General features: G+C 45.2%; 1 protein-coding gene across 1 annotated transcript in view; it reads left to right on the top strand.

Moving 5' to 3' along the window:
* Window positions 1-15,660, top strand: part of LOC134956772 (uncharacterized) — an 80,139-nt gene that overhangs the window by 45,020 nt on the left and 19,459 nt on the right. The window contains exon 14 of the mRNA XM_063938734.1: window positions 3,424-3,468. Coding sequence (XP_063794804.1) covers window positions 3,424-3,468 — 45 coding nt within the window. The remainder of the gene's footprint in view (window positions 1-3,423; window positions 3,469-15,660) is intronic.

Here is a 15,660-nt window from a genome sequence, read left to right as displayed (position 1 = left end):
GGTGCGTGTGGGTATCGGTATGCAAATCAGCAGCCACCTGGTGAAGAGGTTGCCAACCTCTTCTCAATGTTATACAAAGAAGAAATAGATTGTGGCGCTTAATAATGCAGAATTATTTATAAAAAAGGGATTTATTCAAAAATCAAAAAACATTAATATAACCAACACATAAACATTTAAAATCACAATAGACCAACAAGTACTTCACAATATAGAATTGTGAATGATAATCAGAGCAACTAGTGTGCAACTAGTTAAATCTAATTTTCTTATAAGGAACAGTGGTGTACTTGGGTAATCAAAACAGATATAGCACTATGTAGATGCTGGGGTGTAATTACCAGTTTCTCCTATTAGCAAGCGGAGACTCTCAGTTCACAGTCTACGATGGCTTGCTATTCAGTTATCCGCATCAATGCTCCATTCCACACAGTTGGATGTGACACTCTTGTGGGACCAAGATTTCACAGCCTGCAATATTGAATAGGCCACTGCATGTTTGACCACCGTCTGTGGGCTCAGCCGGGATAATCCTCAACTCTATATCATGCTCTTGTATAGGCGGCAGCCCGGTCCCGGAGAGACTCCATTTTACAAGTGCAGATTAGCAGTAGCGGATCTTGCTACGGGCAAGCAGGACTTTTGCCCGGGGTGCCGCCTTCTGGAGGGCGCCGCACCATGGCAAGATCCTCTACTGTGCCCCCCGCTGTGTCCACCGCTGTGAAGGGAACTAGACGCTTCGCGTCTAGTTTCCCTTCGTGGAGAGGACCTTAGCTGTGCGGTGCGCAATGACGTCATCGCGCACCGCACAGCATTGTGGGACTGACACAGATGCAAGGGGTCATATTTGACCTCTAGTGTCTGTCTGTGCTGCGCTATGGAAGAGACGTAATGACGTCTCTCCCATAGATCCGAGGAGAGAAGTGGCGCCGGCGGAAGTCTGCAGTGGTCGGGAATCAGGAGCGGGGATTGTAAGTATTATTATTTTTTTGTGTGTGTGTGTAAGCGGCGCTACTCTACAGGGGGCACAAATGGGCGCACAACTCTACAGGAGTCGTAACTGACCATGCCCCCTGTATGAAGCCACGCCCCTATTTTCTGCCCGGGGTGCCAAAAGGGCTAGAACCGGCCCTGCAGATTAGTGTCAGTTATAGCGATAGGAGAATCCGGTATAAATTATAGTTAAGCCAGTGCTATTCCATATCGCCACTGTACCCAAGCGATTGATCCTCTATATGCTTAAAGCATTTCCCCCGCACTTGGAGCGGCTTTGTCAAGAGCCAGGACTGTGACGCATAATTCAATATTTTTGATTAAATACCAGAATTCCAAGGAAAAAGTCACTTTTATCTCTCAAAGACAGAAAAGATGAGAATGGGCTAAAAAGCATATTAATTGGTCATCTGGAGTGACAAATCCAGAATATCCATATTTGGTAGTGGCGGCATGAAATATGTCCGCAGAAGAACTGGAGAAAATGTGGTACCTGAGTGCACAACATCTACTATGAAGCATCCATTTAGTGTTATGCTGTGGGAATGTATGACAGCAAAAGGTGTGGGATGAATTTATATGATCAATGGCACTTCAAATAGCAGCACATACATCAGTGTCCAGCAGTGGGGAGAGGGGAGCACAGAGGCGTTTCTATAATGATTGCAGTGTGTGTGGTGCACACAGGCTACTGGGTCCAGGGGGGCCCACACAGCACACACTGCACCTATATATTATACTTACCCCTCCGGAGTCCCTGGTCGGCAGGCCTGCACCAAAGACAGAAATCACTTGGAAAATGGGTGCTGCTGCCATTTCCGAGTGATTTGCACATGCGCACTGGAGATGTTCCCGGGAACAAGATGTGGGCGCCATGTTCCCGGAGACCTGCGCATGCGCAGTAGACTCTGCCTTATTCCAGAGTCTACTGCAGCCGGAGAGGAGGGGGCCTTGGTTAGGGGGAGCACAAACTATGCAGAGCAGTGGGTAATCAGTGGGAGAATAGACACTGTGTGCATGCGCACAGCATCTATTCACAGTGCAGAGAGAGCCTGGGGCAACCCAGCATAACACGCCCCCACAGTGACGGAAATGGGAGTAACATGAGGCTCAGCCCCTTTCCCCTAGGAGCAACCCCTTTTCTGGTGCGGGCGCGCTTTCAGCACATCAAAGGTCCTGACCCACTGGCCACCAATTTTGGGAGGTATGTAATTGCAGCAAAAGGCTTCCCAACGAAGTACTAATGAATATTGTGCAAAACTATGACATGTACTTTCCCACAGTTCAGTACGTAAAACTGTTTTCAAAATGTAAAATGTTTTTATAAAGTTCTCCTGATCGCCAGGATCCCGACCGCCAGGATCTCATACTGATTCCACTAAAACTTATTAGTGCTATAAGCTATTAAACTTCAAAAATGCACATTTTCCAAAAGGAAATCTATCTATCTATCTATCTATCTATCTATCTATCTATCTATCTATCTATCTATCTATCTATCTATCTATCTATCTATCTTTCTATCTATCAAAAATGGTATTTCTATTCAAGTGCTACTGTGATGGTTTTACAAGGCAGCTGTTAATAGGGAGATAGTCTCCACAAACAACAGAGTGCAACAAAATGTAAACAGCGCTTTACAAATAAAAGTGAAATGCATAGATAGGTGCCATATAAAAATGTAAGAATAATCAGTTAATAATACAAATAGCAACAATTCATATAAGCATTGAAATGAAGGCCTTAAAACCAATATCTGCTCAGTTCATGTATAATCAGTCTTTAGGCATAAAGGTAATAATCCCAAACTTGGGAAGTAGGGGACAGTTGAAAAATCTAGAGGTGTCTGACCCTATATGGATATATATCCAGTTTATGGTAAATAATTAGCGATCCTGTGACAGTTCTTTGGGGTTTCCACTTACCGATGGTTCAAATGACGACAATGGGGTGCCACTGTATTTGAACTGTCCGCTACTTCCCAAATTTGGGGTTATCATCTTTATGTCCAAAGACTGATTATATATGAACTGAGCATATATTGGTTATAAGGCCTTCATTTTAATGTTTATATGAATTGTTTTTGTATTATTAAACTGTGATTATTCTTTTTTTTTTAATATGGCAATAGCACTTATCTGTGTATTTCACTTTGATTTGTAGATTGCAGTATGTAATTTCATGTTAAGACATGTAATGGCCCAATTATCCAGTGTCTGTCCATGATTTGGGGAGTGTATGTTCTACCTTTTTTACCAGCTTTTGTATGTGAAATTAGATGCTATTAATTGAGACTGATATGATTGATCTGACAATGCCACCCATCCATAGCAGTCAGAGTATTGGTCAAAGAGACAGGTTAAATTATTCATATAAAAAAGTTAACTCCAATAGTGATTAAGTAACTTCTTGCTGTTGTTTTCATTACAGAATGACCCCATCATTGCCAACGTGGGGAAAATTCTATGTGGAGCGGTAAGTTAAGAAAAAACTGGGATTTTCATGTTTGCAGTTTTACATTTTTGGAAGATGTCATACAAAAAATACATATAAAGACACACAATTTTATGCTTCTGTGCTTCTAGTGCTCTTTGGTCCGTATTAATTTGTAAATCATTTTTAATGATTTCTAATAGTTAATGTACTGTCATTAAATGTCAAGGGCTTGAACTCACCTAACAAATAGAAGCTGGCCCTATCTCATTTTGCTAAGTGTAAAGCCAACATAATTCCCTCATCCTTCATGGTGTTAGATTTTAATATGGTCCTAGACCCAGGTCTTGACAGATCCTCAGCTCCCCTACCCAGTGAAGTTCGGCCAGTCTGTGAATGCTCCCAGTCTGTGAATGCTCCCAGGATGTGTCTTTAGACACATCCTCCATAAACAAGATTTATATGATATTTGGAGATCCAAGAACCCAGCCTGTAGGGACTATACCTTTTATTCCCAAGTCCAAGGTTCCTACTCTAGAATTGATCTTGCGGTCTCAGACAAATGGACTCTTCAAACAGTGTGAAGGGCTTCTATCTAGCCAGTATCTTGGTTGGATAACTCAGCACTTTCAATACGTTGGGACCTTAATTCTGTCAAAAAAAAACCCTAGACCCTGGCGCCTTGGTGGGTATCTTCTTTCCAGGCACTATCCATGTATCTAGACACTAATGACCCAGTAGATACATCTCACTTTACTCACTGGTGTGCTCTCAAAGCTGTAGTTAGAGGCTCAGCAATTCAAGCTGCAGCTCGTCTCCGAAGAGCATCCTGTAAACACCAAGCAGATGTTGAGAGGCATTTGGTGGATTTGGAAAGTCAACTTAAAGCCTCTCCTTCCAACAAGACAATTTATGGGAACTACTTAAAGTGTGGGACGAATAGAACCTCCTGGCCCTAACAGAGGTCCATAGGAACCTCTTCAAATTAAAAGAGAGGTTTTACGTTCAAGGGAACAGGGTGGGAAGGATGTTGGCCAGGAAACTCACAGGAAAAATTGCTAAAGAATGGGGGGAGATGATTACTAACTCTAGAAACATTTAAATTACTGACCCCTCGGCTATAGCTGACGCCTTTGCGAACTATTATGCCTTCCTATATAATTTGAGGAATCCATCAAATCCACAACCCACACACGTAGATATTGAGGACTTTTTAAGTGACATTGATGTCCCTTCCTTTGATTCAGAAACCTGTCAGTTCCTTGAGAGACCATTGTCTCTTGAGGAAATCGGCAGTGTTATAGATTCCCTGCCACTGGATAAGGCACCTGGTCCTGATGTTACACCAATTTATTCTATAAATACTTAAAGGACTCCCTAGTGCCAGTACTGGAGTCGATTTTTAATGCGGCTTCATCCCGTGGGACTGTTCTGGCAGAGATGCTGGAAGCCTGCATAGTAACCTTCCCCAAACCTGGTAAAAATCCGGCCCTTATGTCTAACTACCACCCTATAGCTTTACTTAATACGGATGGGAAACTTTAAGCAAAGCTTAGAGCAAATAGACTTAACCCTTTGCTCCCATCCCTTATCCATCAGGACCAGGTGAGATTTGTCCCCAGTCAGCAATCCCTGGATAACACTAGGTGGGTTATTAATATCTTGGATGCCTTCTCCGCCTCGGATGTACCCCTGTTATTACTGTCATTGGATGTGGTGAAGGCATTTGATCGATTGTACTGGGGTTATCTCTATGCAGTTCTCTGGAAATTTGGAATAGATGGGAGGGCTCTTTCTTCTATATCGGCACTTTATTCTAACCCGTCCGCCCAAGTGCTTGTGAATGGGATGCTTTCTTCAATCTTTCAGATTTCCAATGGTACTCGCCAAGGCTGCCCCTTATCTCCTTTGGTGTTTGCTCTTGCAATCAAGCCTTTAGCCGAGAAAATAAGATCCACTGATTCCATTAAGGGCCCGACTCTCTTTGGCAGGTCCTATAAGGTCTGCTTATTTGTGGCTGATGTTCTCCTTATCCTGACTGAGTCGGAAAAATATCTGCAGGCACTGCATGCTTTATTGGGAGAATATTCTAAGGTCTCCTATTATAAGTTAAATTATTTTAAAACAGAGGCGCTTCCGGTTGGTTTCCCTCCTACTCTATTACAGTCCCTAAAAGCCCACTATGCATATTAGAGATGAGCGGGTTCGGTTCCTCGGAAACCGAACCCCCCCGAACTTCACGCTTTTTACACGGGTCCGAGGCAGACTCGGATCTTCCCGCCTTGCTCGGCTAACCCGAGCGCGCCCGAACGTCATCATCCCGCTGTCGGATTCTCGCGAGGCTCGTATTCTATCGCGAGACTCGGATTCTATATAAGGAGCCGCGCGTCGCCGCCATTTTCACACGTGCATTGAGATTGATAGGGAGAGGACGTGGCTGGCGTCCTCTCCGTTTAGATAGAGAGTGAGACAGAGACACTTGATTTACTGGAGCATTAGGAGTACTCAGAGAGTGCAGAGTTTTGCTGATAGTTATACTAGTGGTGACCACCAGTTTTATTTATCATTTAATATAATCCGTTCTCTGCCTGAAAAAAAACGATACACAGTCACATACCATATCTGTGCTCAGCCTCAGTGTGCTGCATGATAATATCATCTATGTGTATCTGACTGTGCTGAGTAGTGCTCACTGCTCACACAGCTTAATTGTGGGGGAGACTGGGGAGCAGTTAATGCCAGTTATAGCAGGAGTACATATTTAACAGTGCACACTTTTGCTGCCAGAGTACCAGTGTGACTGACCAGCAGTGACCACCAGTATATTGTCTGCCTGAAAAAGTTAAACACTCGTGTGGTGTTTTTTTTTTTTATTCTATAAACGCATTCTGCTGACAGTGTCCAGCAGGTCCGTCATTCATTATATTTCTATCTTCTTCATACTAGTAGTTTAGGAGTCTGCAGTGCTGACAGTGTCCAGCAGGTCCGTCATTATACAATATATACCTGTCCTGCAGTAGTGATATATATATATTTTTTATATCATTATCATCCAGTCTATACTAGCAGACGCAGTACGGTAGTCCACGGCTGTAGCTACCTCTGTGTCGGCAGTCGCTCGTCTATAATTGTATACCTACCTGTGGTGGTTTTTTTTTTTTCTATCTTCTTCATACTAGTAGTTTAGGAGTCTGCAGTGCTGACAGTGTCCAGCAGGTCCGTCATTATACAATATATACCTGTCCTGCAGTAGTGATATATATATATTTTTTATATCATTATCATCCAGTCTATACTAGCAGACGCAGTACGGTAGTCCACGGCTGTAGCTACCTCTGTGTCGGCAGTCGCTCGTCCATAATTGTATACCTACCTGTGGTGGTTTTTTTTTTCTATCTTCTTCATACTAGTAGTTTAGGAGTCTGCAGTGCTGACAGTGTCCAGCAGGTCCGTCATTATACAATATATACCTGTCCTGCAGTAGTGATATATATATATTTTTTATATCATTATCATCCAGTCTATACTAGCAGACGCAGTACGGTAGTCCACGGCTGTAGCTACCTCTGTGTCGGCAGTCGCTCATCCATAATTGTATACCTACCTGTGGTGGTTTTTTTTTTTTCTATCTTCTTCATACTAGTAGTTTAGGAGTCTGCAGTGCTGACAGTGTCCAGCAGGTCCGTCATTATACAATATATACCTGTCCTGCAGTAGTGATATATATATATTTTTTATATCATTATCATCCAGTCTATACTAGCAGATGCAGTACGGTAGTCCACGGCTGTAGCTACCTCTGTGTCGGCAGTCGCTCGTCCATAATTGTATACCTACCTGTGGTGGGTTTTTTTTTTCTATCTTCTTCATACTAGTAGTTTAGGAGTCTGCAGTGCTGACAGTGTCCAGCAGGTCCGTCATTATACAATATATACCTGTCCTGCAGTAGTGATATATATATATTTTTTATATCATTATCATCCAGTCTATACTAGCAGACGCAGTACGGTAGTCCACGGCTGTAGCTACCTCTGTGTCGGCAGTCGCTCGTCCATAATTGTATACCTACCTGTGGTGGGTTTTTTTTTTTCTATCTTCTTCATACTAGTAGTTTAGGAGTCTGCAGTGCTGACAGTGTCCAGCAGGTCCGTCATTATACAATATATACCTGTCCTGCAGTAGTGATATATATATATTTTTTATATCATTATCATCCAGTCTAAACTAGCAGACGCAGTACGGTAGTCCACGGCTGTAGCTACCTCTGTGTCAGCAGTCGCTCGTCCATAATTGTATACCTACCTGTGGTGTTTTTTTTTTTTCTATCTTCTTCATACTAGTAGTTTAGGAGTCTGCAGTGCTGACAGTGTCCAGCAGGTCCGTCATTATACAATATATACCTGTCCTGCAGTAGTGATATATATATATTTTTTATATCATTATCATCCAGTCTATACTAGCAGACGCAGTACGGTAGTCCACGGCTGTAGCTACCTCTGTGTCGGCAGTCGCTCGTCCATAATTGTATACCTACCTGTGGTGGGTTTTTTTTTCTATCTTCTTCATACTAGTAGTTTAGGAGTCTGCAGTGCTGACAGTGTCCAGCAGGTCCGTCATTATACAATATATACCTGTCCTGCAGTAGTGATATATATATATATTTTATATCATTATCATCCAGTCTATACTAGCAGACGCAGTACGGTAGTCCACGGCTGTAGCTACCTCTGTGTCGGCAGTCGCTCGTCATCCATAAGTATACTAGTATCCATCCATCTCCATTGTTTACCTGAGGTGCCTTTTAGTTGTGCCTATTAAAATATGGAGAACAAAAATGTTGAGGTTCCAAAAATAGGGAAAGATCAAGATCCACTTCCACCTCGTGCTGAAGCTGCTGCCACTAGTCATGGCCGAGACGATGAAATGCCATCAACGTCGTCTGCCAAGGCCGATGCCCAATGTCATAGTACAGAGCATGTAAAATCCAAAACACCAAATATCAGTAAAAAAAGGACTCAAAAATCTAAAATAAAATCGTCGGAGGAGAAGTGTAAACTTGCCAATATGCCATTTACCACACGGAGTGGCAAGGAACGGCTGAGGCCCTGGCCTATGTTCATGGCTAGTGGTTCAGCTTCACATGAGGATGGAAGCACTCAGCCTCTCGCTAGAAAAATGAAAAGACTTAAGCTGGCAAAAGCACAGCAAAGAACTGTGCGTTCTTCGAAATCACAAATCCACAAGGAGAGTCCAATTGTGTCGGTTGCGATGCCTGACCTTCCCAACACTGGACGTGAAGAGCATGCACCTTCCACCATTTGCACGCCCCCTGCAAGTGCTGGAAGGAGCACCCGCAGTCCAGTTCCTGATAGTCAGATTGAAGATGTCAGTGTTGAAGTACACCAGGATGAGGAGGATATGGGTGTTGCTGGCGCTTGGGAGGAAATTGACCAGGAGGATTCTGATGGTGAGGTGGTTTGTTTAAGTCAGGCACCCGGGGAGACACCTGTTGTCCGTGGGAGGAATATGGCCATTGACATGCCTGGTGAAAATACCAAAAAAATCAGCTCTTCAGTGTGGAAGTATTTCAACAGAAATGCGGACAACATTTGTCAAGCCGTGTGTTGCCTTTGTCAAGCTGTAATAAGTAGGGGTAAGGACGTTAACCACCTCGGAACATCCTCCCTTATACGTCACCTGCAGCGCATTCATCATAAGTCAGTGACAAGTTCAAAAACTTTGGGCGACAGCGGAAGCAGTCCACTGACCAGTAAATCCCTTCCTCTTGTAACCAAGCTCACGCAAACCACCCCACCATCTCCCTCAGTGACAATTTCCTCCTTCCCCAGGAATGCCAATAGTCCTGCAGGCCATGTCACTGGCAATTCTGACGAGTCCTCTCCTGCCTGGGATTCCTCCGATGCATCCTTGCGTGTAATGCCTACTGCTGCTGGCGCTGCTGTTGTTGCTGCTGGGAGTCGATGGTCATCCCAGAGGGGAAGTCGTAAGACCACTTTTACTACTTCCACCAAGCAATTGACTGTCCAACAGTCCTTTGCGAGGAAGATGAAATATCACAGCAGTCATCCTGCTGCAAAGCGGATAACTGAGGCCTTGGCATCCTGGGCGGTGAGAAACGTGGTTCCGGTATCCATCATTACTGCAGAGGCAACTAGAGACTTGTTGGAGGTACTGTGTCCCCGGTACCAAATACCATCTAGGTTCCATTTCTCTAGGCAGGCGATACCGAAAATGTACACAGACCTCAGAAAAAGACTCACCAGTGTCCTAAAAAATGCAGTTGTACCCAATGTCCACTTAACCACGGACATGTGGACAAGTGGAGCAGGGCAGACTCAGGACTATATGACTGTGACAGCCCACTGGGTAGATGTATGGACTCCCGCCGCAAGAACAGCAGCGGCGGCACCAGTAGCAGCATCTCGCAAACGCCAACTCTTTCCTAGGCAGGCTACGCTTTGTATCACCGCTTTCCAGAATACGCACACAGCTAAAAACCTCTTACGGCAACTGAGGAAGATCATCGCAGAATGGCTTACCCCAATTGGACTCTCCTGTGGATTTGTGGCATCGGATAACGCCAGCAATATTGTGTGTGCATTAAATCTGGGCAAATTCCAGCACGTCCCATGTTTTGCACATACCTTGAATTTGGTGGTGCAGAATTATTTAAAAAACGAGAGGGGCGTGCAAGAGATGCTGTCGGTGGCCAGAAGAATTGCGGGACACTTTCGGCGTACAGGCACCACGTACAGAAGACTGGAGCAACACCAAAAACGCCTGAACCTGCCCTGCCATCATCTGAAGCAAGAAGTGGTAACGAGGTGGAATTCAACCCTCTATATGCTTCAGAGGTTGGAGGAGCAGCAAAAGGCCATTCAAGCCTATACAACTGAGCACGATATAGGAGGTGGAATGCACCTGTCTCAAGCGCAGTGGAAAATGATTTCAACGTTGTGCAAGGTTCTGCAACCTTTTGAACTTGCCACACGTGAAGTCAGTTCAGACACTGCCAGCCTGAGTCAGGTCATTCCCCTCATCAGGCTTTTGCAGAAGAAGCTGGAGACATTGAAGGAGGAGCTAACACAGAGCGATTCCGCTAGGCATGTGGGACTTGTGGATGGAGCCCTTAATTCGCTTAACAAGGTTTCACGGGTGGTCAATCTGTTGAAATCAGAGCACTACATTTTGGCCACCGTGCTCGATCCTAGATTTAAAACCTACCTTGGATTTCTCTTTCCAGCAGACACAAGTCTGCAGGGGTTCAAAGAACTGCTGGTAAGAAAATTGTCAAGTCAAGCGGAACGCGACCTGTCAACATCTCCTCCTTCACATTCTCCTGCAACTGGGGGTGCGAGGAAAAGGCTCAGAATTCCGAGCCCACCCGCTGGCGGTGATGCAGGGCAGTCTGGAGCGACTGCTGATGCTGACATCTGGTCCGGACTGAAGGACCTGCCAACGATTACGGACATGTCGTCTACTGTCACTGCATATGATTCTCTCCTCATTGAAAGAATGGTGGAGGATTATATGAGTGACCGCATCCAAGTAGGCACGTCAGACAGTCCGTACGTATACTGGCAGGAAAAAGAGGCAATTTGGAGGCCCTTGCACAAACTGGCTTTATTCTACCTAAGTTGCCCTCCCACAAGTGTGTACTCCGAAAGAGTGTTTAGTGCCGCCGCTCACCTTGTCAGCAATCGGCGTACGAGGTTACTTCCAGAAAATGTGGAGAAGATGACGTTCATTAAAATGAATTATAATCAATTCCTCCATGGAGACATTCACCAGCAGCAATTGCCTCCACAAAGTACACAGGGAGCTGTGATGGTGGATTCCAGTGGGGACGAATTGATAACCTGTGAGGAGGGGGATGTACACGGTGATGAATCGGAGGATGATGATGAGGTGGACATCTTGCCTCTGTAGAGCCAGTTTGTGCAAGGAGAGATTAATTGCTTCTTTTTTGGTGGGGGTCCAAACCAACCCGTCATTTCAGTCACAGTCGTGTGGCAGACCCTGTCACTGAAATGATGGGTTGGTTAAAGTGTGCATGTCCTGTTTATACAACATAAGGGTGGGTGGGAGGGCCCAAGGACAATTCCATCTTGCACCTCTTTTTTCTTTCATTTTTCTTTGCGTCATGTGCTGTTTGGGGAGTGTTTTTTGGAAGGGCCATCCTGCGTGACACTGCAGTGACACTCCTAGATGGGCCAGGTGTTTGTGTCGGCCACTAGGGTCGCTGAGCTTAGTCACACAGCTACCTCATTGCGCCTCTTTTTTTTTCTTCTTTGCGTCATGTGCTGTTTGGGGAGTGTTTTTTGGAAGGGCCATCCTGCCTGACACTGCAGTGCCACTCCTAGATGGGCCAGGTGTTTGTGTCGGCCACTAGGGTCGCTGAGCTTAGTCACACAGCTACCTCATTGCGCCTCTTTTTTTTCTTCTTTGCGTCATGTGCTGTTTGGGGAGTATTTTTTGGAAGGGCCATCCTGCCTGACACTGCAGTGCCACTCCTAGATGGGCCAGGTGTTTGTGTCGGCCACTTGGGTCGCTGAGCTTAGTCACACAGCTACCTCATTGCGCCTCTTTTTTTTCTTCTTTGCGTCATGTGCTGTTTGGGGAGTGTTTTTTGGAAGGGCCATCCTGCCTGACACTGCAGTGCCACTCCTAGATGGGCCAGGTGTTTGTGTCGGCCACTAGGGTCGCTGAGCTTAGTCACACAGCTACCTCATTGCGCCTCTTTTTTTCTTTGCGTCATGTGCTGTTTGGGGAGTGTTTTTTGGAAGGGCCATCCTGTGTGACACTGCAGTGCCACTCCTAGATGGGCCAGGTGTTTGTGTCGGCCACTTGGGTCGCTGAGCTTAGTCATCCAGCGACCTCGGTGCAAATTTTAGGACTAAAAATAATATTGTGAGGTGTGAGGTGTTCAGAATAGACTGAAAATGAGTGGAAATTATGGTTATTGAGGTTAATAATACTTTGGGATCAAAATGACCCCCAAATTCTATGATTTAAGCTGTTTTTTAGGGTTTTTTGAAAAAAACACCAGAATCCAAAACACACCCGAATCCGACAAAAAAAATTCGGTGAGGTTTTGCCAAAACGCGTTCGAACACAAAACACGGCCGCGGAACCGAACCCAAAACCAAAACACAAAACGCGAAAAATTTCCGGTGCACATCTCTAATGCATATGTCTGGCAGGAGAGAAGCCTCAAATACTTGGCGGTCCAGATCACCCCGAGAGTGGCCAATCTAATTTCAGCTAATTATTCATCACTTCTACGTAGAGATGAGCGGGTTCGGTTTCTCTGAATCCGAACCCGCCAGAACTTCATGTTTTTTTTCACGGGTCCGAGCGACTCGGATCTTCCCGCCTTGCTCGGTTAACCCGAGCGCGCCCGAACGTCATCATGACGCTGTCGGATTCTCGCGAGGCTCGGATTCTATCGCGAGACTCGGATTCTATATAAGGAGCCGCGCGTCGCCGCCATTTTCACACGTGCATTGAGATTGATAGGGAGAGGACGTGGCTGGCGTCCTCTCCGTTTAGAATAGATTAGAGAGACACTTGATTTACTAATTTTGGGGAGCATTAGGAGTACTCAGTACAGTGCAGAGTTTTGCTGATAGTGACCACCAGTTTTATTTATAATCCGTTCTCTGCCTGAAAAAAGCGATACACAGCACACAGTGACTCAGTCACATACCATATCTGTGTGCACTGCTCAGGCTCAGGCCAGTGTGCTGCATCATCTATTATCTATATATAATATTATATATATCTGTCTGACTGCTCAGCTCACACAGCTTATAATTGTGGGGGAGACTGGGGAGCACTACTGCAGTGCCAGTTATAGGTTATAGCAGGAGCCAGGAGTACATAATATATTATATAGTGAGTGACCACCAGACACACAGTGCAGTTTATTTAATATATCCGTTCTCTGCCTGAAAAAAGCGATACACACAGTGACTCAGTCAGTCACATACCATATCTGTGTGCACTGCTCAGGCTCAGGCCAGTGTGCTGCATCATCTATATATATTATATATCTGTCTGACTGCTCAGCTCACACAGCTTATAATTGTGGGGGAGACTGGGGAGCACTACTGCAGTGCCAGTTATAGGTTATAGCAGGAGCCAGGAGTACATAATATTATATTAAAATTAAACAGTGCACACTTTTGCTGCAGGAGTGCCACTGCCAGTGTGACTAGTGACCAGTGACCTGACCACCAGTATATATAATATTAGTAGTATACTATCTCTTTATCAACCAGTCTATATTAGCAGCAGACACAGTACAGTGCGGTAGTTCACGGCTGTGGCTACCTCTGTGTCGGCACTCGGCAGCCCGTCCATAATTGTATATACCACCTAACCGTGGTTTTTTTTTCTTTCTTTATACATACATACTAGTTACGAGTATACTATCTCTTTATCAACCAGTCTATATATTAGCAGCAGACACAGTACAGTGCGGTAGTTCACGGCTGTGGCTACCTCTGTGTCGGCACTCGGCAGCCCGTCCATAATTGTATATACCACCTAACCGTGGTTTTTTTTTCTTTCTTTATACATACATACTAGTTACGAGTATACTATCTCTTTATCAACCAGTCTATATATTAGCAGCAGACACAGTACAGTGCGGTAGTTCACGGCTGTGGCTACCTCTGTGTCGGCACTCGGCAGCCCGTCCATAATTGTATATACCACCTAACCGTGGTTTTTTTTTCTTTCTTTATACATACATACTAGTTACGAGTATACTATCTCTTTATCAACCAGTCTATATATTAGCAGCAGACACAGTACAGTGCGGTAGTTCACGGCTGTGGCTACCTCTGTGTCGGCACTCGGCAGCCCGTCCATAATTGTATATACCACCTAACCGTGGTTTTTTTTTCTTTCTTTATACATACATACTAGTTACGAGTATACTATCTCTTTATCAACCAGTCTATATATTAGCAGCAGACACAGTACAGTGCGGTAGTTCACGGCTGTGGCTACCTCTGTGTCGGCACTCGGCAGCCCGTCCATAATTGTATACTAGTATCCAATCCATCCATCTCCATTGTTTACCTGAGGTGCCTTTTAGTTGTGCCTATTAAAATATGGAGAACAAAAATGTTGAGGTTCCAAAATTAGGGAAAGATCAAGATCCACTTCCACCTCGTGCTGAAGCTGCTGCCACTAGTCATGGCCGAGACGATGAAATGCCAGCAACGTCGTCTGCCAAGGCCGATGCCCAATGTCATAGTACAGAGCATGTCAAATCCAAAACACCAAATATCAGTAAAAAAAGGACTCCAAAACCTAAAATAAAATTGTCGGAGGAGAAGCGTAAACTTGCCAATATGCCATTTACCACACGGAGTGGCAAGGAACGGCTGAGGCCCTGGCCTATGTTCATGGCTAGTGGTTCAGCTTCACATGAGGATGGAAGCACTCAGCCTCTCGCTAGAAAAATGAAAAGACTCAAGCTGGCAAAAGCAGCACAGCAAAGAACTGTGCATTCTTCGAAATCCCAAATACACAAGGAGAGTCCAATTGTGTCGGTTGCGATGCCTGACCTTCCCAACACTGGACGTGAAGAGCATGCGCCTTCCACCATTTGCACGCCCCCTGCAAGTGCTGGAAGGAGCACCCGCAGTCCAGTTCCTGATAGTCAGATTGAAGATGTCAGTGTTGAAGTACACCAGGATGAGGAGGATATGGGTGTTGCTGGCGCTGGGGAGGAAATTGACCAGGAGGATTCTGATGGTGAGGTGGTTTGTTTAAGTCAGGCACCCGGGGAGACACCTGTTGTCCGTGGGAGGAATATGGCCGTTGACATGCCAGGTGAAAATACCAAAAAAATCAGCTCTTCGGTGTGGAGGTATTTCACCAGAAATGCGGACAACAGGTGTCAAGCCGTGTGTTCCCTTTGTCAAGCTGTAATAAGTAGGGGTAAGGACGTTAACCACCTCGGAACATCCTCCCTTATACGTCACCTGCAGCGCATTCATAATAAGTCAGTGACAAGTTCAAAAACTTTGGGTGACAGCGGAAGCAGTCCACTGACCAGTAAATCCCTTCCTCTTGTAACCAAGCTCACGCAAACCACCCCACCAACTCCCTCAGTGTCAATTTCCTCCTTCCCCAGGAATGCCAATAGTCCTGCAGGCCATGTCACTGGCAATTCTGACGAGTCCTCTCCTGCCT

Source organism: Pseudophryne corroboree, chromosome 9 (assembly GCF_028390025.1).
Source record: "Pseudophryne corroboree isolate aPseCor3 chromosome 9, aPseCor3.hap2, whole genome shotgun sequence".
In the NCBI taxonomy this organism is placed as follows: domain Eukaryota; kingdom Metazoa; phylum Chordata; class Amphibia; order Anura; family Myobatrachidae; genus Pseudophryne; species Pseudophryne corroboree.
Note: the sequence above shows the minus strand (reverse complement) of the source record. Positions and strands in the feature narration are given on the sequence as shown.